This window comes from Antechinus flavipes, chromosome 4 (genome assembly GCF_016432865.1).
Source record: "Antechinus flavipes isolate AdamAnt ecotype Samford, QLD, Australia chromosome 4, AdamAnt_v2, whole genome shotgun sequence".
Taxonomy (NCBI): Eukaryota; Metazoa; Chordata; class Mammalia; order Dasyuromorphia; family Dasyuridae; genus Antechinus; species Antechinus flavipes.
The window spans coordinates 419,210,983-419,238,341 of NC_067401.1; the positions used below are offsets into that span (position 1 = coordinate 419,210,983).

Consider the following 27,359-nt stretch of genomic DNA (forward strand, 5'->3'; position numbering starts at 1 on the left):
AATGGTGTAGATTCTTAGACACAGAAGCAGTGACGATTGAGGAAGAAGAGGACCAGAGTAAAAGTTTCTGTCAAAGAAAGGGGGAAATAAAAGGTTGATGCTATGGCTTCCAATCTGTGATTCATAGAGAGTTATTCTGGAAAGTCGCAATTCACTAATGAAAAGAACTAAACTATCCAATCTCTTGCCATTTTAGAGGTTCCCAAATTCTCCAGGTGTAGATTATAGGATCTCAATATTGAATGGACTTCAAAGACTATGTAGCCTATTGACTTTACTTTATGGTTGAGTAAACTGACTTGTTTAAGATATCACAAGCAATAAGTAGGATTTGAAGCAGGATCTTTGTCTCCAAAGCCAGCACAGAATAACATTGTTTTCAGCTGAGTACACTGCTTCTGACAGTTGTCATCCTTGTCTTCTGTTGGTATCTAGATGGAATTACTATAAGCAACAATAGAATGAGAGATAGGAATTAGTAGGAGAAAACAGGAAGAAATCAGAAGAAGTTTGGTGGCAAAGTGGAGAGAATACTGCACCTTGAACCAAGAATATCTGTATTTGAATTCTACCTCAGGCACTAGTCTCCTGTGCAACCCTGGGCTAATGACTTTAAATCTCTGATTCTCAGTTTCTTCTTTTGTAAGATGAGGTGTTTTGGCTCAATAACCACTCCCATTCCTGCTGTTTATTTCTTTTCCAAAGTCCTTAAAACCATCCTACTATTTTTAAAATAGATATATCTTTAAAGGAATAGGACTCTTGGTAAAACACAGTATTTCCTATTTCTTTAGTTGAAGTGATTCCTAATCTGTCCCACTTAATCAGTGCAATGAATAGAGCACTGTACTAGAAAGTGGAAGGGGCAAGAACAAGCATTTATTAAGCATCTCCTACATGCCAGGTGCTCTTCTAAACTCATTAAAACTATCCTCTCCCTTGCTCTTGAGGCAAAATGCTACGATTATCCCCATTCTACACACTGAGGACACTGAGGCCCACAGGTGACTTGCCCAATCACACAGCTTACTTATAAAGTGTTTAAGGTTATTTGTGAAATCAATTTGACCTGGGCTTGGAAGCTTTCTGACTCTAGGCCCAGTGTTCTATTCACTGAACCATCCAATTACCTAAGAATTAAGAAAGCAAATCCTAATCCTGCTTCAGACATGAGCTGGGTATGTAACACAGCTTTATGACCCTGCTTTCACATCTGGAAACAAAAAGTCTGGAGTTCATCCTAATAGTCCCTTTGAGGACTGGATCAAAGATCTACAGATACTTCATTGTAGATTGATCCACAAACCATTCACCTTCCTTTTCTTTTACTCCAAACACTGATTACAGCAGTTTTGTTTTGTTTTGTTTTTCTTGCTGTTGAGCTATGCATGCAGCAGGCACTGGATATATGCTTACTGAGAAAGTGAATGACTGAATGTTGTGTTTTGGTAGTTTTTTTTTTTAATTAATTCTCTTTGGGATGACCCTTCTTTGTCCCTGCATCTCCTAGCTGTCTGTTTTCTTCTTTCCCCAGGGTGGTATGATTGCTCTGCTGCTCTCCATCCTGTGCTTAGTAATGATCCTCTATACTCGCCGACGCTGGTGTAAACGGCGACGTGTACCCCAGCCTCAGAAAAGTGCCAGTGCGGAGGCAGCTAATGAGATCCACTACATCCCTTCAGTCCTCATTGGTGGCCATGGTCGTGAAAGCTTGCGGAATGCACGGGTGCAGGGTCACAATTCCAGTGGCACCCTGAGCATTCGAGAGACCCCCATCCTGGATGGTTATGAGTATGACATCACAGACCTGAGACATCACCTGCAGCGGGAGTGCATGAATGGAGGGGAAGACTTTGCCAGTCAGGTGACCCGAACTCTGGATTCTCTCCAGGGCTGCAATGAGAAGTCGGGGATGGACCTCACACCAGGTGAGAAGGAGCATATGGTTCTTGGTCCCTCTGGGGCTCCATGAAGCTTTCTAGCTTGGGTCTACTGGATCTGGGGGAGGGTGTGCATTTCTCTGTTCCAGGCAGTGATTCCAATAAATGGTTGGCTGTCTCCATGTCTAGTTGCCTATGGAGAAGCAGAGTAAATCGCTTGCAACGATGTTAAGAATTGTTCCTGGATCAAAAATCTGGACTAGAAACTGTGGACAGAATCCCTTTTTCTTTTCAATCCAAGCTGGGATTTGAGACTCATCAATGTTAAACACAAGAGTGCCTTCTTCCCCTTTCAGCTGGGTCATACATCTGGCCTAAGAGACAAAGAGGCAGAAAAATACATTGTGTATATTTGTTGGCATGAAATATGGGCATATAGAATAAATGCAATTCCATTATTCTTCAAATATGAAAATGACTCTTTAAGTCCAACTTTCGTAGCCTCTCCTCTGGGATTCTTTTCTGGTGTTCCCAGATGTTCCCTAATCTCTCAGAAATTCCTATTGGATTTCTATTTTACACTTATCTCATTCTACCTTGAATTAGAAGCATCTGCAATAAGCCTCATCTCTCTATTAGATTACCATGTTCTTGTGGGCAGGGACTGTATCATTTTTGATCTTTGTAACCCCAGTATCAATGTGATACACAGAGTATAAACTTAATAAATGTTTATTGAACTTATAACACTGTTTTTCCTTTTCCTATCTTGCACTATCCTTTGTATTATATTTACTTGTATACATTCATATTTTCCCTCATTAGATTATAAGTCCCTTGTGGGCAAGGACTATGTCATTTTTCATCTTTGCATCCCTAAAACATTGTTCATATCAGACATATAATAAATATTTGTTGAATTCAATTGGTTTGTTGAATTTGAATTTGAACAGCATTTTTTGTCACATTATTATTCACAATCACTAAGATTTTTTTCTCAGAAAATTAGGGGGGAAATTCCTGATAGAATTCTCCAAAAGAAGCTCAAGTTGCTTCAAAACACGTGAATTCTCCATCACTGGAAATCTTCCAGTAGAAGCTTGATGATCTCTTGTTAAATATGAAGTAGGGGGAATTTCTGATTAGATTCAGGTGAGACTTGATGACCTGTGAAGTCCCAGACAACTGTGGGTGTCTATTTTTACAAATTATCAAAGCTTCTCCTCTTCCATTCTTATATCCTCTTATCCCATTATTTGTGACCCAAAGGACATTGTTTCTCCATAGAGAAAATAATGAGTTAAAGGTATGGTTAATACATGGCACCATTTATCTTCTATGAAATTACTGGACAGGAGTCTCAAAGAATTCAAATGAATGTCCTGAAAAGAGCAAATTTCATACCTCCCTTTCCTTCTCTTCCCCCACTTTATTTTCTTTTATCCATAGCTCGCATGCACCTCCAGAAACAATAAATTCCCTGCAGGTCAATTCCTAGGACAATAAGTCCCAAGGGACAGCCTAGATTTTCTGTTAGGGAAACAGCTGAAAGCTTTTCACTTTCCATACTGTTTACTGTTTTTCCTTGTTGTTTTATGTTTTTAAGTCTCATTTCCCCAGTGAGATTTTAATCTTAAAAAAGCTCAATGAAGGCAGAGAGGATGTCTCATATATCTTCTCTATTCAAGAGAGCCTACTATAATGCTAATCATGGGATTGATGTTTAATGTTAACAGTGATAATAGCTCACATAGCATTTTAAGGATTACAGAATACTGTGAGTCAAGTGACATTTTATACCCATATTAGGTATGAAAAAACTAAGGCTTTGGAAGCTAAATATCTTGTTTTAGTGCAAATAGCTAGTAAGTGAGATGAATTCAAACCCATATCTTCTAGGATGCTATATCCATTGCTTTATTTGTTATGACAGACTGAATCAAAAGGAGTTTTTGGTCTTAGATTTTAGAGAATATCTAATTTAACTTAAAGATGAGGAGGTGTTAAATGATTCTGCCAAGATCATATAAGTTTTAAATAGCAAACCCAGATCCTTCAATAATTTGCCTTTATACAGGTCCTTTCCACTATACCAAACCATCAAGGAACAAATTTTCATCTTGATTAGCCTACCTTAAGGGCTTCATTCTCCATTCTTTATAGTGCCCCTTCCCAAACCCTATTTTGATAACCTAATATAGCAGGTTTGAAATTTCCTCTGTTGGAGTAGAAGCTCTCCAAAGGCCAAGGAAGCCAGATAGCCTTCAAGTACAGATGCAAGAATGTGTTCTACATTTGGTAATCTCTTATCACTAAGGAGATGACTTCAAAATCTATCCATCACGTCCAATTCAGTGACCCAACTTCCAGTCCTTAATCACCAATTGCCTCTGGTACATTTCAAACTGGACATCCAGTAGCCATCTCAAATGTCCAGAGCATATCTCATTACCTTTTCCCCTAAACCCACTTCTATTTTGGTAGGGTACCACCATTTTTCCAGTTTTTGAAGTTCACAACCTCTGTATCATTCTTAGCTCTTCATTCTCCCTCACCCCACATATTCAATCAGTTGCCAAATCTTGCCATTTCTAGTTATAAAATATCTCTCAAATTCATCCTCTTCTCTCTGTTTTCCCCATTTGAAATTTCCTTCCCTGTTCAACTTACCCTGTTAGTTGCTTAAGTAGTCTTTCCAAAGCTCAGAACTAACCATTTCACCAATCATCTCTACCCAATGAATCTGTTGTGTTTTTCTTACTTCTGGAGTCAAATATGAACTCTTCTGTTTTGAGTTCAGAGTCATTTACAGTTTTTCCTTCTATACTCTGTGATCTACTCAAACTGGTTTTCTTACTGTTCTTCATATTTCTACTATTACTGCCTTTTTTTTTTACCAGCTATCCTCTAAACATGGAATATAATTCCTCCTCATATCCCTTTCCTACTTTGAAACTCCTTATTTCCTTCAAAACTCAAAGTTCACCATGAAGCCTTTCTTGATTCCCCTTGCCTATTTATGGTCCCTATAAGAATTTACATGCACATGTACATGCACATACACACACACACATACACACACACTTACATGCATACATCCCTTGTTAGAACATAAGCTCCTCGAGAGCAGTGATTTTATTTTTGGTCTTTGTAACTCCAGAATCTAGCAAAAATTTTTCCACACTGGAGCCAGGTTGGGTGTGGGTTGGGAAAGTGCTTAATAAATGTTTACCTTCTGTTCAAGGACTATTCTAGGACCAGCTAGGTTGGGAAAAGATTATAGAATTATAGATTTAGATCTGAAAATGATTTAATGATTTCCACCCCATTTTACAGATGAAGAAACTGAGACCAAGAGAAGTGACATGATTTGCCCAGAGTCTGATGTTAGACTCAAATTCAGGTCTTCTAACTCTAAGCTCAGTGCTTTATCCATTACCCCAATGCTGCTTGGTAAATCTCATCACCAGAACACTAGCCACCAAGGAATGAACTTTTCTTGGTCACGTCAACTCATGAAAAATCCTCCTAAAGTATAGCATTGCTATCTGAATTTATGGAGGGCATCCTCAAAAAAAACAACAAAACAAAACAAAACCAGCCCCTGCAGCATCGAAGTAAGCTTCTGTTCTCTCTAAGTGTTTTGTACTTAAACAATATCTGAAACTTACCCTTCTCTACAAGTGAATTTCTCTGCTCTTTTACACCTTTTTGGTTGTTCCCATGAAAGTCGATGCCTTTGATTCTCCTTGCCCAGGAAGTGACAATGCCAAATTGTCCCTGATGAACAAATACAAAGACAACATTATCGCCACCAGCCCTGTGGATGCCAACCACCAGCAGGCGACCCTCCTGTCCCACACTTCCAGCAACCAAAGAAAACGGATCAATAACAAAGCTAGAGGTACGTGCAAGAGCCCCCAGAGATAAGTCTGTGTGTTTGTACATCTCTTAGCAGCTTACAAATGTAAGCTCCAAGGTAGTACCAGAAGAAGAGGAAGCTATCTTCTCATATAGCCACTAAAACCCAATTTTTCTTGTATCAGCAGAGAATAACTCACATTTGCATAACACTTTAAGGGCTGCCAATTTTTTTTTCCTCACAATAAGCCTTAGGCAGAATAGTGAGGCATCAGTACCTCCAGTTTATAGATAAGCAAACCAGGGGTCCTAGTGATTGTGACTTATCTAAGGAGATTATCTATCTATCTATCTATCTATCTAATTTATCTCTGTTTATCTATCTATCTGTCTGTCTGTCTATCTATCTATCTAAGAGAGAGCTAACATACAATAGAGCTGGAATTTGAGCCCTAGTCTCCTGATTCTAAATCAAATCATTTTCTACTTTACCATTTAATGGGAGAATCTTCTCTTTCACCTTGCAAAATCTATCTTTGTTTGAGGTCTTTATTGATGGCTTACGGATAGAGTGAGCTATGATGGTCCCTGCTATATGTTAGAAATTCCTGTCCTCATAAATATTAAAATTAGACCCCATCAAAAATGATGATAGTCATGTGGTGATGCTGAAAAAACAATGACTTGATTTGGAACTAGAAGACATGGATTCAAATTATGACTTTACAACTTGTTCCCTCTGTGACCAATGAAATCATTTCATATATCTGGGACTTAATTTCCTATTCTGTAAAAAGGGGGGCTGTAAAACTAAATGTTCTCTAATGTTCTTTCCAGCTTTGTATCTAGGGGGATGACAATATAATTAGAAGACAAATTAGCTCACATCTAGGGGGTAAAAAAGTGATTTAGTTAATAAGGCTTCCCTCCCATTGAGATGACTTCATGGTGTGGTATCATGTAGGTATTGCTGGAGTTTGCTTCTTTAACTAATAACCAGAGAGTCATTATCACAGTCACAGCCTTTCCTATCTACCATCTTTTCCAAATAGATGTCATCTAAAACTGCACTTTACCATTATTTTGTAGTTACTTTACACTACTTCTATATCCTCAAAGGCTAATATAGAACCCTATAATTGATGTTTTTTTCTAAATTTAATGGAGTTGAAATTCTCTCATTACCTCTCCTAGAATGGATCTAGAACTTAGGTTCCAAGCCCTTTTTTCTTGCTTTTTTAACACAGAGAGGGTCATGTGGTATAGCCAGCATTTTGCAGTTTTTATACACATTTGTACATAACCAAGCAGGGATGTCCTGGAGCTACCTTGTACAGGCTTTTGAGAGGCAATTGTTAAGTTTTCAATGTGACCATATCTCAGAAATCATCAAATGTTCTAAACCATGGTTTGAGTTTTTATTATTATTATTATTGTCTAGCCTTAAGAAAATGATGGATAAAATTTCCATAAATCAGGTTAAATTTAACCATATGTCATGGGTGTATGTGTTTGAACATGCACACATGCACACAGACACAGACACAGACAAATTTTATCTAAATATTTTTATGGAATAGAGATACATAGATATGGAATACATATAAACACACTTTTCCCCTCTGGAAATGTGGATATTAAACACTCCTGCCACGTCACCTTTGGATGAACACATAGTCGTTCAGAATGAGTTGGGAAAGAAAAGCTAGACAAAGTTTAATGGAATTTTAAACCGGGGTTGGGGTGGCGTTTCTTGGGCAGCTGCTGTTGCTTTTTTTGATGTATTTCTTTTCATTACAGCTGGATCTGCCTTCCTGAACCCTGAAGGAGATTCAGGTACAGAAGCAGATAATGACCCCCAGCTGACTTTTTACACAGATCCCTCTCGCAGCAGAAGGCGGAGCAGAGGTAAGAGAAGTCTTACTGGGTTGACAATGGAGTGGGCAATACAAAGAAGTAGATGGAATATTTTAGATGGGTTTCGGGTCTATCCCATATAAAAGTGCAGTCCTAGCTGAGGAATGCCAGCAATTATTATTTCAGAAGTTAGACAACTTTATTCCTTCAATTGTAACTAGGGTGGTGTGATTAGGGTTTTATTCCAGGGCACTGAAATTTAGAGGGAACAGAATTTATGGCAGGAAATTATCTGTTTCTATGCTTTCCATATGGCAGTCTTTACAATAAGAGCCTTGAACAGCTGAGGATTTTGTTTCTCCGTCATTAGTTATGTTGTATCACCCTTATTGTGTAGGATGATGACACAAAGTTTCCTTCTCCTTAAGCTAATATTTTGTGTGTTTAGTTCCCAAACTGCTAAATACAGCTCTATTTGTCACTCAAGTATCTCTTATCAGATAGGTCTCCTTTGTTTCAGTTTCTTTCCCAAAGGGAAGGAAATTTGAATGGTGTGATCAGACATGGAACACCTACAATTCCACATTTTCCCAGGTGTCTGGAAATGAGGCAAAGCCAGGTGTCAAAGTTACCTTCTATAGGGAACGGTCTTGCACAAATAATACTAACATTTTCCTCTTTAGGGGAGAATATAGCAAACCTAGAAAGGAAGTCAGAACATCATTTCTCCTAGAAAATGGTGCACAAGAAATATCAATTTAATTGAAAGTATTTCTTTATGAGATGAATCTCTGCCCTGGGAATAGCAGGATTGTTTTATGATTAAAAACAAGGGGAAAAAATTTGATGCTCTGTTATGCATATACAGATAGTTCTCTAACATGCATTACTTTTAAATTTGCAAATGAATGATAGTGTATGCATCATGTGTAGTTCATTTTAATAGTGTATATTAAATAGCTTTATTTATTGAATAAATATCTACATAAATACATATAAATATATGCCTATGTGGATGTATATATAAATATATATATATACATACACACACATACAGTTTTCTCTATCTGTATTATGTGTAAATGCCAGGCCATCATTGCAAATTGACTTTATAGGTGCTTTTGAAACCCTATTCATTCATAATGAGAAATCATGAAGAGATGACTTTTAAAATATCAACCTTTCCTAGTAAATAAAATCAGCTGTTGTTATTAATAATTCTATGAGACTTTATAGGTAAGGGGAGGATATATTAGAGCTTTAAGTCTTATTAAAATGGAAAAAATAAATCTCCTATTTTAAATATATATATACATACATATAGATACATATATATTTATATGATAAAATTAAATATTATATAATGTGTATGTATATAAACAAATAGAAATCTGCTTCCTTTTGAGGACATTAGGTATACCTGCAATTTTCAATTATATTTCAAAGTAAGAGATATGCTTACCAAGAAAAAAATATTTACTTGATCCTGAGATTGGCTCTTGTCATCTTTATGTTTTAGGATTTCTAGCAAATATCTTCTCTGTCATTTCTGATCCTGGGCAGCTGAACCTATCAAGTCTGTATATTGTATTTCTCTATTTTTAGCTTTTCCACCATCTAAGGATTTAGCTATTCTTACTCTCCCAGATCAGTTGGGCAGAGTTTGCCACTTAGCCCAAACAGTGGAGCAAAATCGCTTGGGGCTATCAAGCTAGTTAAATGAAGGGAATACTTCCTCTTGGATATTTTGGTGTGTCACCTCTGCAAAGAACATAATGGTGGACTCTACCTCAAGAGCAGTACCAGGGGTTGAGGTTACATATGTTAGTTCCAAGCCTTCTATCTTCCTGCTTCCTTTATAATGCTACTTGAGAATGAAGAGATGAAAAGGAAGGCAATAGGAGTGCCTTTCAGAAGGGATGGCCCCTGCTTCAGTGGGCTAAGTCTCCTGGGTGCTGGACTTTTATGGGTTTTTATGGCCTGTAGAGGGGGATTTAGAATTCAGGATCAAATCTCTGGGCTCTTTACCATTTTTTTTTATCTTCCTTTTGTCTGGTTTGCAGTGGGTTCTCCAAGAAGTCCTGTGAACAAGACCACCCTGACTCTTATCAGCATCACCAGCTGTGTGATTGGTCTTGTCTGCTCATCCCATATGAGCTGTCCGCTCATTGTCAAAATCACCCTTCATGTTCCTGAGCACCTGATTGCAGATGGTGAGCCTATCCTCCCATGCATGGGGCCTGGTCCTTTTCCCACAATTTGATTTTCTAAACACAGACCAACACAGAGGGAAAGATATAAAATAGTGCATTCTGTTTTAATGACTTTAAGAGGCAATGTAAAATAAAGAACCAAGTCCTGGACTTGCATTCTGGATACAAATTGCATCTCTCACACTTAACAGCTATTTGACCATGAGCAAATGAGTAAACTTTCTGAAACTTGGGCAAAAATCTAAGACTGTCAGACTGTTAGTTAAAACTAAGTCAGTTAGATTTAGTTAATCTAAGACAGGATGCATTAAAAAAAATCATTTTTCCCACTGATGAACTCACGTGTTATTGCTATGTTGGCATATTAATAAGTTTATATCCAAAGTTATAGAGGCTGAAAGGAATCAAAATAAACTGATCTAAAGAAAGCCAGGCAGTTAACTTAAAAAAAGACTGGGTAAAATGTAAAAGAGGAAACCAAATGCATCTAAAAGAAATTAAATCAATAGTTTTATGTCTCCTTTTTATTACACACACACACACACACACACACACACACACACACACATATATATATATATATATATATGGAGGAAAAAATATTTTAGGTGGAATAGGCTAATAGATTCGCTACAAGAGGGGAGCAGTTGATTAGAGTAAATGGGCTTAGTTCTGCTTAGTATAGATACATAAACTTATTTTCCCTTACCACTTTGTGACCTTGGGCAAGAGCACTGGTTCTTAGCATCCAGTTCTGTAAAATTACTTCACAAGTCCGTCTTATTTGAAATCCACAATCCAAGTATGTTAAACTTTGACTTATCTAATGAAGTGCTCTCATTTAAATAAAATTAATATATCCCCAAAAGTGATCAACTTTCAGTGGGAAAGCCCATACCTGAGAGTATATTCATTTAATATGAAAAATCTCCCTCTAATGTGAAAACATTTTCTTTCTTTGAAATTGGGAGCCTTGGGGCAGTGAGGTGGTGCAGTAGATAGAAAAGATGGCCTGGAAGTCAAAAGGGCTTCAATTTAAATCTGCCTCAGACACTTACTGGGTGAGCACTTAAACCTGATTGCCTCCATGAGAAAAAAAAAAGAACAAAAAAGAGAAATTAGGAGCCTCATGAAAGGTAGGGATATCTTGAATTGTCACTGAATAATCATGGTATCCATGGCTATTAATGATTATCAACATGGACTTTTTCTCTTTGGTTTCTATCAGATTATAAGTTCACTTCCCAAGGAACTGCCATTGATAAAATATTAAATAATCACAGTATTCATGGCTATTAATGATTATCAACATGAACTTTTCCCCTCTGGCTACCATCATATTCCAAGTTCACTACCAAAGGAACTTGGTATAGATGAAATATTTATATACCCCCTGATTTCTTTTTGACACTTCCATATCTGTAGTGGTAAATTATTCTGATAAAAAAAGTCATCAGTTTATAGTTGGAGTAGACTTTAGACGCCAGGAGCACAAACTCCTCATTTTTATATATTAGGATACTGAGATCCATTGGTCACACAGCAAGAAATGGTGGAGCCAGAATTCAAACCATGTCTTTTTGCTGACTCTTTTCATTGCATTATGGTATCTTCTTAAAAAGACTAAATTTGTTCTTTAAAATTATCTACCAAGGGGCCATAAGAAAACTCATCTTTCTTATTTCATCCTCAACCCAGTTTGTTTCCCTTGCTTATCTGTGGCATAATTATTCAAAACCCACATTTGTTTTTCCTTGCACAGGAAGTAAAGGGATTGCAGGTACTGGTTATTATGTAATAAAATGCCTCACTGCCCCTTCGAGCTGTATACATAGTGCAAGCTGGGGTAAAGCTTCAGCCTAGCTCAGGGCATCACTTGGTTTCAGACTTAGGTGTTGTATATAGGTGAAAGGGGGTGACATCATGGTTTGAGGTTGCTCCTCAGGACTAAATTACTGCATCTTTAATCCATTTTTCTGTCTTTGTTTTGTCCCCTCTTCCTTCCAGGGAGCCGCTTTATCTTACTGGAGGGCAGCCAACTAGATGCCAGTGACTGGCTAAATCCTGCCCAAGTGGTACTCTTCTCGCAGCAGAACTCCAGTGGGCCCTGGGCCATGGATCTTTGTGCCCGGCGGCTCCTGGATCCCTGTGAACATCAATGCGACCCGGAAACTGGTAGGCAGGAGCACCGGGCAGCGGGTAACTGTCAGAGATGTCATGCCTCTTGCAATCACTCATGCTTGGACCATTACTCCTAACTCCCCCATACTTCCCTGGGGACCCTTGAATATACGAGTTGTTATCAGGGATCTGAGTCACTGAGAAAATTGGCTTAACATTTAGAATCTTATCCTGGCCATAAATTTGGTATAGAGAATGCTACTCGTCCTAGACCAGGTGTCTATCTACCAGCTGCGTTTGGTATCTCATTTTCCTGGACTATCACAAAGCCAATCAGCTTTCAAAAAAGAACACAAATTCAACTTTTTTTAATGATTTCTGAATGCTAGAAAATCTAGATATTTGAAGTCACATAAGTCACTTGTGCAGGATTCCTTGGCCCTTTATAATAAAATGTTATTCTCTTTAGTCTTCATAAAGTAAGATTTCTATAATCCATGGGATGAGTAACAGTGAGTAGCCATAGACAGAAAAACTTTTGTGTGTGTGTGTGTTTTTTTACATTTAGGGGTAATGGGAAAAATAAATGTCTCTCAATGTCCATTGCTCCAGGAACAGAAGATCACAAATTTAGGATTAGAACAGGACTTTGAAATCATTTAGAGCAATCCTTTCATTTTATAGACATGGTACTAAGATCTAGAATGGTTAAATGACCTCTCCCATGGTCATATACAAAGAATCATGGCAAAACTAAGATTTAAATCATGGTCCTCTGAATTCAAACCCAGCACCATATGCATCACACTATGCAGTCTCTCATTTCCCACTCCTATGCCCCTGTTCCTGGCATGGGAGGGGAGCTTCAGGACTGGAAAAGAATGAATAATGTTTCCATTTCCACAAACATCTGTGTTTGGAATTACAATTCAATTGTAGATCTAATAGGCTATAAACTGAAGTTATAAGCACTTGACTTGGGGTAGTGAGATTAATTCTGTCTAGTGAAAATGGCTTGACATCCTTTATATAACTACTTGTATGAAAGTGTATAAGTCACTTGATCTCTGGGATTCAGTATTTTTATATGCAAAATGTAGTTATTGGGCTAAATTCCATCTTGAGTCCCTTCAGTCTCTGCATCAATCAAACTGTTAAAGACTTACGCTTAAAAAAGACCCTGTACCTTCTAGTTTGTTAACTTTTTTTCATAAGCGTCTTGTTTTTCTTAGATGGTTTCTTTTTATCTTTTAGTTTTTCCTCAATGTCTCGTTTGATTTTTAAATTCTTTTTTGAGTTCTATAAATTCTCTCTGATCAGGGAGCCATTTCATGTTACTCTTTGGGGTAGAAACTTTATATTATTATTATTATTATTATTAAAATGTCCTCCTCTGAAGATGAACACTTAGCTTAAAAAGTCAAGGTCTCCTACTGCATCAGAGTCATGTTCAGTCATCCTGAACTATATCTGGTCACCTGACCCAGCTGGTTTTGGAGGAGAATATGAGGCAGGTGACTTTGCCCATCCCTCTCTCACTTAAATCCAAGTCACTTCCACGTCATAGCATCACCTCCTTGATATCATGGTCTTCTTCAAGAACAAAGGACAAACAACAACATATGGTTCTAATACTCCTCTTCATGGACTTTGCTATCTGGTAATACCAGGCTTTTTGCTGTTCCTAGTACATAATGCTCATCAATTCACTTACATCCATTTTCTCTGGCTGTCTCTCATGACACAAACTTTTCATCTCTTTCCACTCCCTAGATTCTTTAGCTTCCTTCATCTCAACTAAAATGCACTCTAAAAATTCACCTTCTTTTTTTTACTGTCTCAAACCTTCTTAATCTTAGTATCTACCTTCTGAGACTTCCCAACTTTTCCCTTACTATATCTAGTTTGTTCATAATTACTTTTTTTTTTTAAATAAGGTTCTTCCCCAATAGACTGAGTTCCTTGAGAGTAGGGATATTTCCCCCTCTTTCTTTAGATTGATAGTTCTTAGTAAGAGTACTCAGCATATAGCAAGTGCTTAATAAATGCTAGTCCACTGACTGAATGCCTAACAAGGATGCTGAAAAAATAACTTACAAAATAGTAAGCTTTTATTGAAATGAAAATAATACAGCTTGAAAGCAGTATATTGATTTGTGGAAGACCAAGCCAATCAATCAATAAATATTGATCCATAAAAATTTATTAAACACCTACTATATATCAGGCAGTATAGTAAACCTTAATAATACATATTATTTACAAGCACACATATGTGTACACACACACACAAAACACACACATATAACATACATATGTGTGCATATATGTATATGCATATATGTGTGTACGTATATACATATAAAAGAAAGACAATTCCTGCCTTCAAGCAACTTACAATCTAATAAAAAAAGAGGAAACAGAAAAGGAAGCTGAAAAAGTGGGGTGGAAGGGTGAGCAAGGTCATTAGAAGCATTGGAAGCATGATGGAGATGTCAGGAAAGTTAAAAAATGTTCAGAAATTCAGAAATTAGGGGAAGGTTGTGCTGGTGTTTCTCCTTAGAATGTGGCATTGTGCATCATATGGCTTTACCTTTCAATTGGTAGTCAGAATATTTCTTGACTTGTTAATGTTTCATTTCTTTGAAACTTTCTTTTCTTTGGACTTTAATTCCTGCTAACATTCTAGAACTTATTTTAATGAATGGTCAATGAATATCTAAACAAGGAAACAGTTACTGACCAAAAGCCAGTGTGATTTTATCAATGTTAGATCATGCCAGATACCCATTTCCTTTTTTGATGATGAGGATGATGCTGTTAGTCCTTAGCATTTATATAACAGTTTAAAGTTTGTGAAACATTTGGCAAACATTATATCATTTTATCCTCATAGCAACTCTGGAAGATAGGTGCTATTCTTATCCTCATTTTACAGATGAGGAATCCAATACTGGAAGAGGTTAAATGAATTGCCCTTGTTCACACAACTAATAAATGAGATCAGATTCAAACACTTCTTCAGTTCTGGTCCAGCACTCTATTCATTGTACTATATAGCTGTCTTTTTTGAGGAGGTTATTTGATTGACAGATCCGGATTTATTTAAATTTTGGCAAAGCTTTTGGCAAAGTTTTACTATAATAACTGTGTGTGTGTAAGTTCTGGGTATCTCATTTGAAGAAGAACATGGCTGAGTTGGAATTGGTCCAGAAGAGAGTTAACAGAATCAGGAAGGGCCTTGAGTTCATGCCATATGAGGATTGGGTAAATCCCGCTGAGAATTTTTTTGCCTGAAGAAGAGACTTAGGGGAAACATGATCTTTGTGTTCAAACACTTCAGAGACTATCATGTATGAGAGATTAGACTTTTTGTGCTTGTCCCCAAAGGACAGAACAAGTTAGAGTGGGTGGCAGTTTCAGTTGGATAGATTTTTAATCTATAAGGATTTGCTAATGATTAGAACTACCAAATATAGAACAGAGTACTATGACTGATAGTAGAATCTTTCTTACTGGAGAGAAATTACCGGGGGAGATTTTTGTTTCAGGTGTAGGTTAAATGAGTTAACTCTAAGGTCACTTCCAATGTTACCATAGTTAGATTTTATGAAGTCTTTTCTTAGAAACAAAATGTAAGAAAATGAAAAACTTTTGGACAAGTATAATTTTGTGGATAGAGAGGTGATGATGATGATAGGGTGTTCATACTTTGAAAAGGAAATGGCCATCATCATCATCATCATCATCATCACCACTAACCTCTATTACTTTAAGGTTTACAAATATACATATATATGTATGGACATATATTTATATTTGTGTATATAGATATATATATAAATGTATATGTGTATGTATATATGTGTGTATACATACACATATAAATTTAATTTTAATCTCATAAATTTGCAATGTATTTTTGGTTTTTTTCTATTTTACAGATGAGGAAATTGAGTATTTGAATGTAAAATGACTTGACTAGGGTCACACTGTTAGAATGAGGCAGGAAGTGTTTTCCTGACTTGGAGTTTAATACTGTAGCCATCTAGGCACCTTTGTGGCTAGCTACCCATATAATCTCTGAGGACCGATATACTTATATCAGTGTATCTCTTAGGGCTAGATGAAGATGGATATGTCTATATTTAATCAATTTTTAATGAACCCATTGTAGAGAATCTTGGTTTCCATATGGAATAAAAAAGTACAGCATTTAAAACTTCCGTTTGTGGGAATCAGCTTGCTGATTCTCCCACGCCATCAGGAAAATGCCAGACTAAACAGATGGATTTTTTTTACCATGCCCAAAAGTCAGTTTGCATGTTCAGTCTTAGAAACCTAGGAAAGTACAGTCCAGTAGTAAAGTCCTTCCCCATCAAGTGCTTAGTCCTGTTTGTTTCTCTCTGATTTCTTTGGGTCTTCCTCTGAAAGAACATCTCTTAGAGGAACTGGAATCCTATCAAAATCAACTAACTCTGGGGAGCATTTAGAAGAAAAGAGATAACCATAAACTGTTAAAACTATAAAGTGTCTTGGACATTCTCCACGATAAACTTTTCAGAGGGACTGTCATGTTTCAAGGTCATATAGCATAGTGGTTTTATTACCAACTCCATATCAAAAGTCTCCGGACATCTAATCTAATCTTTCCACTTCACTCTAAAATCTAGGCAGCATTGAACTCTTTCAGTGTTCCACATGATGGTCTACAATGAGACCCTCACATCAACACATTTTTTTTAAACTCAGGTGGAAAATTTCCATTGCTTTTTGAATATGACTTTGGGAAGTCCCTCCCCTGCCAATGACGTTGTAGTCTCCTGGCAACTAATGCATTTCCAATCAGAAAACCATAGAAGGAATCTAAAAATAAGAACCCAAACCTCAGTAGCAGAACTACATAGAATTATCATAGTCATTGAAAACAGCTGGGAAAGGTGCTATGGAAATTATATACACTCATGAACATGCATGAACATAGACATATAAGTACTTAAATACATGTGCTTATGTATGTATGTATGTATGTATCAAGGGATTCTGTGTCTCTTTCCTCCCATGAGATAGATGATATGGTTATCTCACACGCTCATCACTAAAAAACTTATCGCCTCCCACATTCCATCACAGATCCCATCCCTGTATAGTTTCAAGTGTTGGAATTGGCTGCAAGTCAATCCAACCTTATTTTTGCAATCTTCCCAGAACTCTTTGGAAATGCCATTGTGCTGGGTCATGTGCTTTCCCAGCCAAAATGAAGTGTGTCTTAGGAATAGATGAAGAATGCTAATGCTGTAGAAGAGCAGTCTCTGAGATTGGGATCTTTCGGCATTTGTCCTTTCCTAGATCAGACTAAAATTGAGTAAATATTTACTCACCAGTTCCCACAATCTCCCAGACAAGGAAGTAAAGGGCAGGCTTACCCTCCCGCTGTGCTATGGCTAGACACCACTGAGTAATTTACAGAGATGAAAGACCTACTGAAATCAGATTGAGCAGGGCTACTTAGACTTTCCATTCGGTATGCCTTTTTGCCCAAGAAATTTTAATGTGACCTCGGGTATATGGATATATAAATTAGGTATACAAATCAAACCTTTACTGATAACAAATCATAATTTCACACCTTCACATTCAGTTATGGGACTCTGTGGGGTTGCAAACCATAGTTTAAAAAGTTATGATAGCAGGGAATCAGGTGCAGACTTGGGGCTGAGAACCAGTAATCTCCTTACCTGTGTCGTGTGATGAGCTCCAAGTTATGGATTCTTCTTATAGTACCTCTAAAATGTACGTCTGATGGGTTTCTCTGTTCCTGAGGTATATCAAACTCAACCTGTCCAAAAGTGTCAGGAAGATCTTGGTGCAGATTCTGTTCTGATACGAAATGTGTGAACCTGAGTGAGAACTGAGACCAGTTCTCAGGTCTCTATTCAGCTCTTTATAAGTTGCAAAATAGATGCCAACCTGCATTGGTAAGGAAAGTTGATCCACCAAAATTCCCTATACTAATGAAGTCAAAAATTCATTCTCTCCTTTACTTCTACTAACTCTAAATTTGCTCTTTCTATTCAGGGCTTCCCTACTCAGTCTCAGTCCCAAACTAATATATTCCTAAAGCCTCAAGTGCTCCCCACTAGTGGCTTCCCATTGCTTTTGAGATAAGATACAGACTCTCTTATTTTTATTTTAACAACTCTAAGTCTTTCCCACCATGACAGTGTTTTCAGGATTATGTTATATTATTCTTCCTCCCATGCTCCAGGTACTAGCCACTATTCCACTTTCTATTCCTCATACATGGGCTTCCAACTTCCAACTGCATGGCTTTGAAGAGTCCATCCCTTGTACTTCAGATGCTCTTGTTCCTCACTTCTACCTCCTTTTAAGGCTCAATTCCTTCAAATTGATCATTCTCATTTCCCTTCATCGCTGCTACTCCATTCCCATTACTTTGCTTTTGCTTTATCTATGGCCTATATTAACTTATCTTTGAACATGTTTTATCACTCTCAGCAGAATGTAAGCTTCTTGAAGGCAGGGGTTATATTTGTATTCTCAGTGCGAAGAAGATGAGAGATGCTTGATAAATGGTGGCACTAGATGGCACAGTGGATAGAGTGCTGGAACTAGAGTGAGAAAGATAATTTCCTTAGGGCAAATCTAGTCTCATAAACATCTTAGTTTTGTGACTCTGGGCAAGTCACTTAACTCTGTTTACCTCAGTTTCCTCATCTGTAAAATGAGCTGAAAAAGCAAAATACTTCAATATCTTTGTAGGAAAAAAAAACTCAATGGTATCACAACGTGTCTGATAACAACAATAACAACAAAACAACAATAACAATTGATAAGCTGTTCAATGTTAATTTCCTTCCAGATTGCCTGCAAGCATTTATGTGAATTTCTGACAATGAAAGATAGACTAACAATGAAAATGACACTAATGCACCAGATATTTAATATGTGCCTACTAAGTTCCCCCTGCAAGGGACTAAGAATATAAAAATGAAAAGTGATACAACTCTTCAAATCAGTTGCTCCACATTTGGTCTGACTTGGGGAAAAGGAACTAAGAAAAGAGTTTATGGACTTCTGTTTCCTTTTGAAATAGAATTGATAAGGCTTGAAAGTGACCAATGCCTTGTGGGAGACACAGTCAATAAATATTTATGTATTAAGAAATATTTATTAAACACCTACTATTTGCCAGGCACTATAGTAACCACTGAGAATATAAATACAAAAGAAAGACATTCTTTTCCCTCTAGAACCTTATAATCCAATAGGCAAAGAGGACACACAAAAAAGAAATTTAAAAGGTGGGATGGGTTAGTGGGCAAGGTAACTGGGCTGTGGAGATATGATAGAGATGAACCAAGAAGACAGAACCAAGAAGGAATATATATATAGGCTATATGTACATTGAATTCTTGATTCACAATCTTCTCTATTGTTTATTTTTTTACTTGTCCTGTTTCTCTCAGGATGACATCTTGTATTTCAAATCTTCTTTAGCAGTCCATATTTTCAAAATGGGGGTGAGGTAGAAAAGTGAAATAAATGGTAAACTTATGGATGATTCCTCTAGAATAGGCTTCTATCTACCATATAAGTGCTATAATCAAATGCAGATAATATTCCATGCTGTGGATGACTCTTGAAGACAAATTAATTGTTTTTTATTTAAATGGAGCAGAGCTTCTCAGAATTTGAGGCTCAAAGTATATTTTTCTCTCACTGCAAAAGTATCCTCCCCAGTTGCAAATTTGAGTCTCTTCCAGATTCATAACTCTAGCACCCATTTCTAACTTGACTGAATGACAGAGATTTGGAGTTTGAAGTCCAAACTAATTTTAGAACGTTCACCTTGGATGATCTTATTTCTCTTCCAGAAAGTCCCCTCTGTTTTAGTTTTTATTTTGGGTTTTTTTTAAGTGGAAATTTCATCTGTAGAGAGAATAGTCATTTCCAGATCATAACCATTTTTCTCATTCTACTCAATTTGTAAGCTCCTTCTCTGCCATGTGATCAGCTGGGAGGCCTTAGCACCTCTGCTTATGCATGGATCCTTTACAAACCCTGGCCAAAACAACCCAATCTTAGGCCAAGAGAAGCAGCCTTTTGGGGAGAAAAATGGTTTTCCAAGCCAACTCAAGCTAGTGATTCTAAGATCCATCACTCAGCTCGAGATGGGCTAATTACTTTCAGTCTTTTGAAGACTTCTTCCCTAGATAAATTGTTTCCTCACATATTTTAAATGAGGAACTATAGGGCACAAAATTCTTGACTTGGATCAAAGATTTAGAACTGGAAGGGATATAAGATGGCATGATGTTCAAACTCCTGATATAACCTTTGAGGCAGTGAAGCAGAGTGATTAAGTGATTTGTCCAGGATCCCAGCTTATGGAATCTAAAATAGTATTTGAATGCAGGTGTTCCTTACCTCTGTGTTCAGTCCTCTATCCATTATACCACATTTCCTCGTGAAGGTATAGCCATCATTCAAGACTCTGTCTTCCTCTGGAAGAAGGTTATTTCAACAAAATTTGATCCAATGGGGAATTCACATCATTAAATACATAGAGACTCAGCTTTATAGCTTGTTTCTTTGCCTCTCTGTCCATGGGATGGAAAAAGTTGGCTAAAAACCCAGAGAAACTTGTCATGAGGATTCTGAGGACATCAAGCATCAATGCCCTGTGTTCCTGCCCTAGACATTTCTTGATGGACTCCTCCTTTTTGGCAATACCCCTACCTCTGACTACCTTACACAATTCAGACTCTACCTAGGTTTGGTACTTCTCTGTAGCAGTGACACGTTTCTCCATTGGATTCCTGTGTACATCACCACAGAGTCAGCGCTTCGTGTGCTTACCACCATCTGTCGCAGCAGATGCAGAGACTGTAACACTTCGAGCTTCGGAGGGCATCCAACACCCTTGTGGGGCCTTTAAAATTCACAGCTAACAATCAAAGCCTGTGCATGCGCGAAGCCCCTCTCAAAGTCAAGATTTAGCAGTTGGTTACCATAGCAACCTTTCCTCTCAACTTCTTTAAAAGTAGGAGTTGAGTGAACTGGTTTTGAATGGTGGTGAAAAACACCCAAAACCCTACAACCCTCTTCCATCAAAGATGAGGTCCTCCAGAGAGGTTAATCTCAACTCCGACTTCTTAAACTGTGATTCACAAATCCATTTGTGGTCTCAAAACTTAATGCAGTAGTTAAGAAATTATAATATATTATTGGTAAGTGTTTAATTTGTATGCCTATGGACTTAGGGTTGCAAAAAAAGATCACCAGTGGAAAAAGTTTTAGAAGCCTTAATTTAAAGTATTCTCCGATAGGTTACTACATGTGGAATCAGAGATTTCCTTAAAATATTTACTGTGTGACCTTCTTCTGTGCAATGGGGACAATTCTACCTGTGGAACTTACATTCAAGGGGCTGTAGTAAGGTTAAAATGAGACAAGAGATGTAAATGATTCTGCAAATCTTAAGTTCTCTGTCAAGGTCAGCTTTTCTCATTCTTTTTGTTTTTGTGAACATTCATCCTGATATATATACATACACATACTCTCTCTCTCTATATATATATAATATAGATATAGATATAGATATAGACATATATACAACCCTCTTCCATCAAAGATGAGGTCCTCCAGAGAGGTTTAATCTCAACCCCGATTTCTTAAACTGTGGTTCACAAACCCATTTGGGTTCTCAGAACTTAATGTAGTAGTTAAGAAATTATAATATATTATCGGTAAGTGTTTAATTTGTATGCCTATGGACTTAGGGTTGCAAAAAAGGATCACCAGTGGAAAAAGTTTAAGAAGCCTTAATCTAAAGTATTCTCCGATAGGTTACTGCATGTGGAATCAGAGATCCACATGTATATATGAGACTGACATATCTATGCTTATTGGCCTTTGAAATAGCAGTTTGGAGAGAAAGTTGCATCTTCCTTGTCTTTGTGGCTTGTCCCTGAGGTGCAAATTCTAAACATTTGATAAAGAAATGATGTATGTGAAAGTTCTTATAAAATGCTGATAACAGAACTTTCCAAGATGTACAAATCACTTCCCTCATAGCAATCAGACCAGTTGGGATTATTGTCTCAGTTTTATAGATAGCCCAGATAGGTAAATTAACTGTGCTCATGAAAAAAAAAAAACTGATATTGCAGGTAAATATTTTAGCTTGGGCTCCTGACTGCCAATTCTAATAAATCATACTGATGATAGCCTTTAAAAGAAATGAGGTGTGGGGCAGCTAGGTGGTGCAGTGGATAGAGCACCATCCCTGAAGTCAGGAGGATCTGAGTTCAAATTTGACTTCAGACACTTAACACTCCTTACCTGGGCAAGTCACTTAACCTCAATTGCCTCAGCAAGAAAAAAAAAAATGAGATGTACATGAATATACCATTCTTTATGATTGAAATAGATTTTTATTTTAATCCCCTATTATTGGAATAGATTTTTATTAATAAATTTTATCCTTACATTATCTTGATTTCTCTCTCTTCTAGGCCAAATTCCAAGACATTCCCCCACACCCTTTCTTCAAAGTAGTCCTTCTTTTAATAAAAACTTGTTGTGTTAAGAAAAAGGAAATAAATAGGACATATTCTATATCCATGCATGATGCCTCCCCACACCTCCACCAAAAAAGAGAAGGAGTAGGGAATGGAGAGCATTAACAATAATTATATTAATAACATATTATAATACATAAATGACAACAACAACAATAATATTAGGTATTACTTGTGTTCTCATATTGTTGTCTTTACTTGTTGCTGCAGACTTCAGTCCAAAGGAAGAACTCCAGGACTGGAAATTTCCTTCAACAATACAAATTGGCAGATTTTGAGAAGAAACTTGGTATAGTATAGTGAGTAGAGAGCCAATCATTGAATTAATAAGAACTGAGTTCAAATCTTGACCTTTAACACCTACTAAATGAACAAGTTATTTAATCTCTCAGTACATTAGGTTGTTTTCAGGAAACATTATATTTACTTCAGTTTTTGTTATGATAACCAGTTGTCCAATGTAGAATTTATAGAGAGTCCTTTTATGAGCACTTTCAAAATCATTATTGTCTTTGACATAACAATAAACTAATTAATATAACATATCATAATAATATCCCAATTTTCAAAATGAAAAAAAAAAATGTGTTGAATAGATAATCTAAATCCCCAAATTAGTAGATAGAAGAGCTAAGATTAAGATAGCAGGCTCTGTGATTCTGCTACTATGTTGTTATTGTTGGTGTTCTTTTTTTCTTTTCCTTTATGCCATATGGCCTCTACTGTATTGCTATGGTTCTTCAGCATTCCATAGGTGCTTTGTGATCTTTAAGTGGTCAGACATCCATCTACCTTGAGTGATTCAGTAAAAATGGATACCATCTTCAATATACTTTCTGTTTTTGTTTATGTTAAAAAGAAAAGTAACAAATATTTCAACATAGAATCATAAGAATATAGCTCTAAAAATCATGACCACCTATCAGATATTTTATGTTGGTGGTTCCTTTTTATGTATGGGTAAGAATAGATGGTCAAGAAAGCCCCTTCCAACCCTTACATTCTGTGAAGTACACTCTTCCAAGAGGAGGGACACCTCAGAACAAGTCACAATTGATATAGCTTTCTGGATGTTTTGTTTTGTTTTGTTGTTGTTGTTGTATTTAGTAAGAATAAGTAAATTCTGAGCAAAACTACAAGACCCAAGCATCCTGGGAAAATGGAAGTGTCTAAGTTCAGAGAATAAAACACTGTCTCTAGGCCATCTCCTAGCTCTTGTTCTCTTCCTTACTCTCCTTAGAAGTAATCTTTGCTGGATTTCTGTCTTTATTTTTGTGAACCAATGAATTAGTTGTTAATATCATTGTGGTATTATTTATTTATTTGGTCAGGTTTGTTTTTGAGTTTGAATGCTAAAATGAAACCTCAAACAAAAGCATCTGATTCTCTAATTTAGACATATATTATATCTCTTTATTCTGGGATTACCAATTTGACATGAAGTTTTCACTCCTTGACACTTAAATTTGGAACTTATGAATTTAATCAGGACTAGCTTATGACAAAATAATCCCCAGTCAATTGCTCCAACACTTCAAAAGATGTCTGATATGATCCATGTGGACCATCCTTCCATTTGTTCAGATTGTTTATTATAACTTCCTTAATACATTATGTGGTTTTGTGCTCTTTTCCTTTTATAGCTCTTTCACTGAGGGTCTCACCCTGGTGACCTTCCTCTTTTTTTAAGATTTTACAGGTACCCATGAAGCTTGGAATGTGGCTCTACCTTTTATGGCCCTACATATTATATGCCCTTAAAGTCTCCTCCAAAAGTTGTCACACAATCCAAAAAACCCAACTTAACATTCTGTATCATTTCTTCATAATCTAGGAGCAAAATGTCTTTAGTACATAGATCAGAGTAAATATAATGGGGGGATTTTGAGTGAATTCCCAACCATGTTCTATCAGAACCTATGGGCCAGTTCATTAGTAAAGGGATAAACCAGACTGAGAACCTAAGAATGATGCCCTTGCCTGTCCACATTGTGGGGCCACTTTACTTCATTTGTCCTGATTTCTATATTTGAAAAGTTGAGTGTTCCATGTATTATGTGGTAGCTTGTCTTGTCAAACCCATAATAATATTTGTTTACATTTTTCTAATTCTGTATTAGTTCAATGTGTATTAAGTACTTATGTTGTATAGCTGAACATACTGAGAGCCTTAGAAAAGATAAAAATTAGAAACATGATCTTTATTTCTTGAAACCTACTATTTAAATTCCTCTTATCCTCCTTTTTGAAGGGGGTTCTTTCCAAAAAAGTACTGCTGGTGCATAATGCCTTTGGATTAACAAGCATATTTTTAAACAGGAAGTCCTTGATTCCTTGTCCCCATATGCTTTCTTTGTCTTTTAGTTTGCCTAACAAGCAAATGAAAGAGTTAAAAACTTTGAAATGGGTGGGCTTGGTTCCTCTGGTAGTGGTGATGGATATCATGGAGATTAACCATAAATGAGCAAGGGTGTTTTTGCAAATCAGTACTCTTACATTAGCATGTTGACAATTATCAAGTGCCTAGTATTTGCACTGAGCTTAATGAGTCAGGTATTATTTTATATGTTAGCATCCTAAAAATAATGTGATGATATTGAAGCTTAGATTGGAGAAGGATAACAGTCAAACCTACTGATGATCAACCTCATGTGCCAGCTGCAAAAGAATTACCACACCTCATTTTATATTTAAGACTGGTTTTCTTGGAGGAAGAAGATAAGAAGGTTGGATAGTTCCCTTTAAATCAAGCATTTAAAATGCAGATCAGTAATTATTATCTTTTGCTTGAAAGTGGGAGGGATGGGCAAGTAAATTATAAATCATTGTGACTTGTCTTTCCTTTCCTTTTGCAATGTGGCTTTTCTGTCTGTTGGGAGGCGGGGTATTAAGATGGAATTCATGACCCATTCATATTGATGTTATGGGCAGACTTGAGTCTGGCCATTTTGTATTAATTTGCACAAGTCCAGAGTGTTAATGAACTCATTCATGTTTCTCTTTCCTCCTCCCTACTCTGCTTCAAAGGGGAATGCCTTTGCTATGAAGGATACATGAAAGATCCAGTACATAAACATCTCTGTATTCGGAACGAATGGGGCACAAACCAGGGGTAAGTGAAGTAACCACAAGTCGGCCAGATCCCAAGACATCCCCCCACACCCTCAGATGTGGTATGACATGAGACAACTGCACAGCTAGGAATTGAGCCAAAGCTTGGTTATATTCTGAGCAGCAACTCAGTAAAATGAGAAAAAAATGACACTGTGCATTTCCATATTTATCCTGTCTTGGTGACGTTCATATCAACTTTTCTCCATTTACAAGTCAAGAGATGATGTCTCTGACTCGCAGCCATGCAGACTCCAGCTGGGATCTGAAAAACAAGCTGTCCCTCTTCCTCTTTTCCACACTATCACCAACTCTGAGGATTCCACAGATATACTTTAGCCTGTGATTTTGTTAGAGGCAGATGAGGCTGTGCAGACTCCAGCTTGCCTCTCCCAGGGTGTGATTGGCACCTGGAGAATGACAGGAGTGGCAACTTGTTTTTACTAGAGTTGTCAGTAAAGGGTGATTTGAAAAGACTCTGGGAAGTAAGTAATGTCTGTTGAGTTAGAAGGTATTATTATTTGGTGTATACGTGAATGGTGTGTGTGTGTGTGTGTGTGTGTGTGTGTGTGTGTGTGTGTGTATGTGTGAGAGAGAGAGAGAGAGAGAGAGAGAGAGAGAGAGAGAGAAAGAGAGAGAGAGAGAGAGAGAGGGAAGGAGGGAGGGAGGAAGAGAGAGAGAGAGAGAGAGAGAGAGAGAGAGAGAGAATCAAAGAGACAGAGACAGAAAAACAGAGACACAGAGAGAAGCAGAGAGACACAGAGAGAGAGACAGATAGAAACACACAGGGAGAAGTAGAGAGTCAGAGAGAAAGAGGGAGGAGAGAGAGAGAGAAGAAGGGGAGAGAGAGGGAGGGAGGGGAGAGAGACAGTGAGAGAGAGAATGAGAGAAATATAGAAAAAACAGTCAGAGAGAATAAGAGAGAAAGAAAAAGAGAAACAGAGAGATGAGACAGAGAGAGAGATAAAGAGACAGAGAGACAGAAAGAGAGAGAGAAAAAGAGAGAAAGGAGAGAGAGAGAAAGAGAGACAGACAGACACAGAGAGACAGAATCAGAGAGAGACACACAGAGAGAAGCAGAAAGACAGAGAGAGACAGAGAGAAACACAGAGAGAAGCAGAGAGACAGAGAGAAAGAGGGGGGAAGAGAGAGAGAGAATAAGGGGAGAAAGAGGGAGGGAGGGGAGAGAGACAATAAGAGAGAGAATGAGAGAGATACAGAGAAAAACAGTCAGAGAGAAAGACAGAGATAGAGAGAGAATAAGAGAGAGAGAAAGAAAAAGATAAAGAGAGAGAGAAACAAACAGAGAGACAGAGACAGGGAGAGAGACAGAGACAGAGACAGAGAGAGAGAGAGAGAGAGTTTCTTGGTTTCAACTTTACTCTATGTCCTATTTCTACCTTTTAGACAAGCTTGGGATGAAATTACATTACTGCCTATATTCCTTTTAAAAGACATTTTTCAATTTTGCTTTCGGTATGTCCCACTTTCCCATCTTGATGTCTGTATTTTCTACAGTGCCTGGTGCATTGTTGGGTGAATCAATAAATGCTAAATAATCATAACAATCAATGGAACAGAGAAACCTAGAAAGAAATCAAACCCACAGGCATCTCGAAGTGATTGATTGGCCTGCAAATTAGTTATGGGCTTGCTGCCTGACAAGATGATAAAAGAAACCGATGTATTTTCCCACAGCAAAGACCATA

The 27,359-nt window shown here is 37.2% G+C and overlaps 1 protein-coding gene across 4 annotated transcripts in view; it reads left to right on the forward strand.

Moving 5' to 3' along the window:
• Nucleotides 1-27,359, forward strand: part of ASTN1 (astrotactin 1) — a 508,763-nt gene that overhangs the window by 261,590 nt on the left and 219,814 nt on the right. Inside the window, exons 3-8 of one of the 4 annotated variants that reach the window (XM_051998894.1) lie at nt 1,535-1,928; nt 5,611-5,784; nt 7,542-7,649; nt 9,662-9,811; nt 11,819-12,010; nt 25,567-25,651. In XM_051998894.1, coding sequence (XP_051854854.1) covers nt 1,535-1,928; nt 5,611-5,784; nt 7,542-7,649; nt 9,662-9,811; nt 11,819-12,010; nt 25,567-25,651 — 1,103 coding nt within the window. The remainder of the gene's footprint in view (nt 1-1,534; nt 1,929-5,610; nt 5,785-7,541; nt 7,650-9,661; nt 9,812-11,818; nt 12,011-25,566; nt 25,652-27,359) is intronic. The other 3 variants (XM_051998895.1, XM_051998896.1, XM_051998897.1) reach the window with 3 other exon arrangements.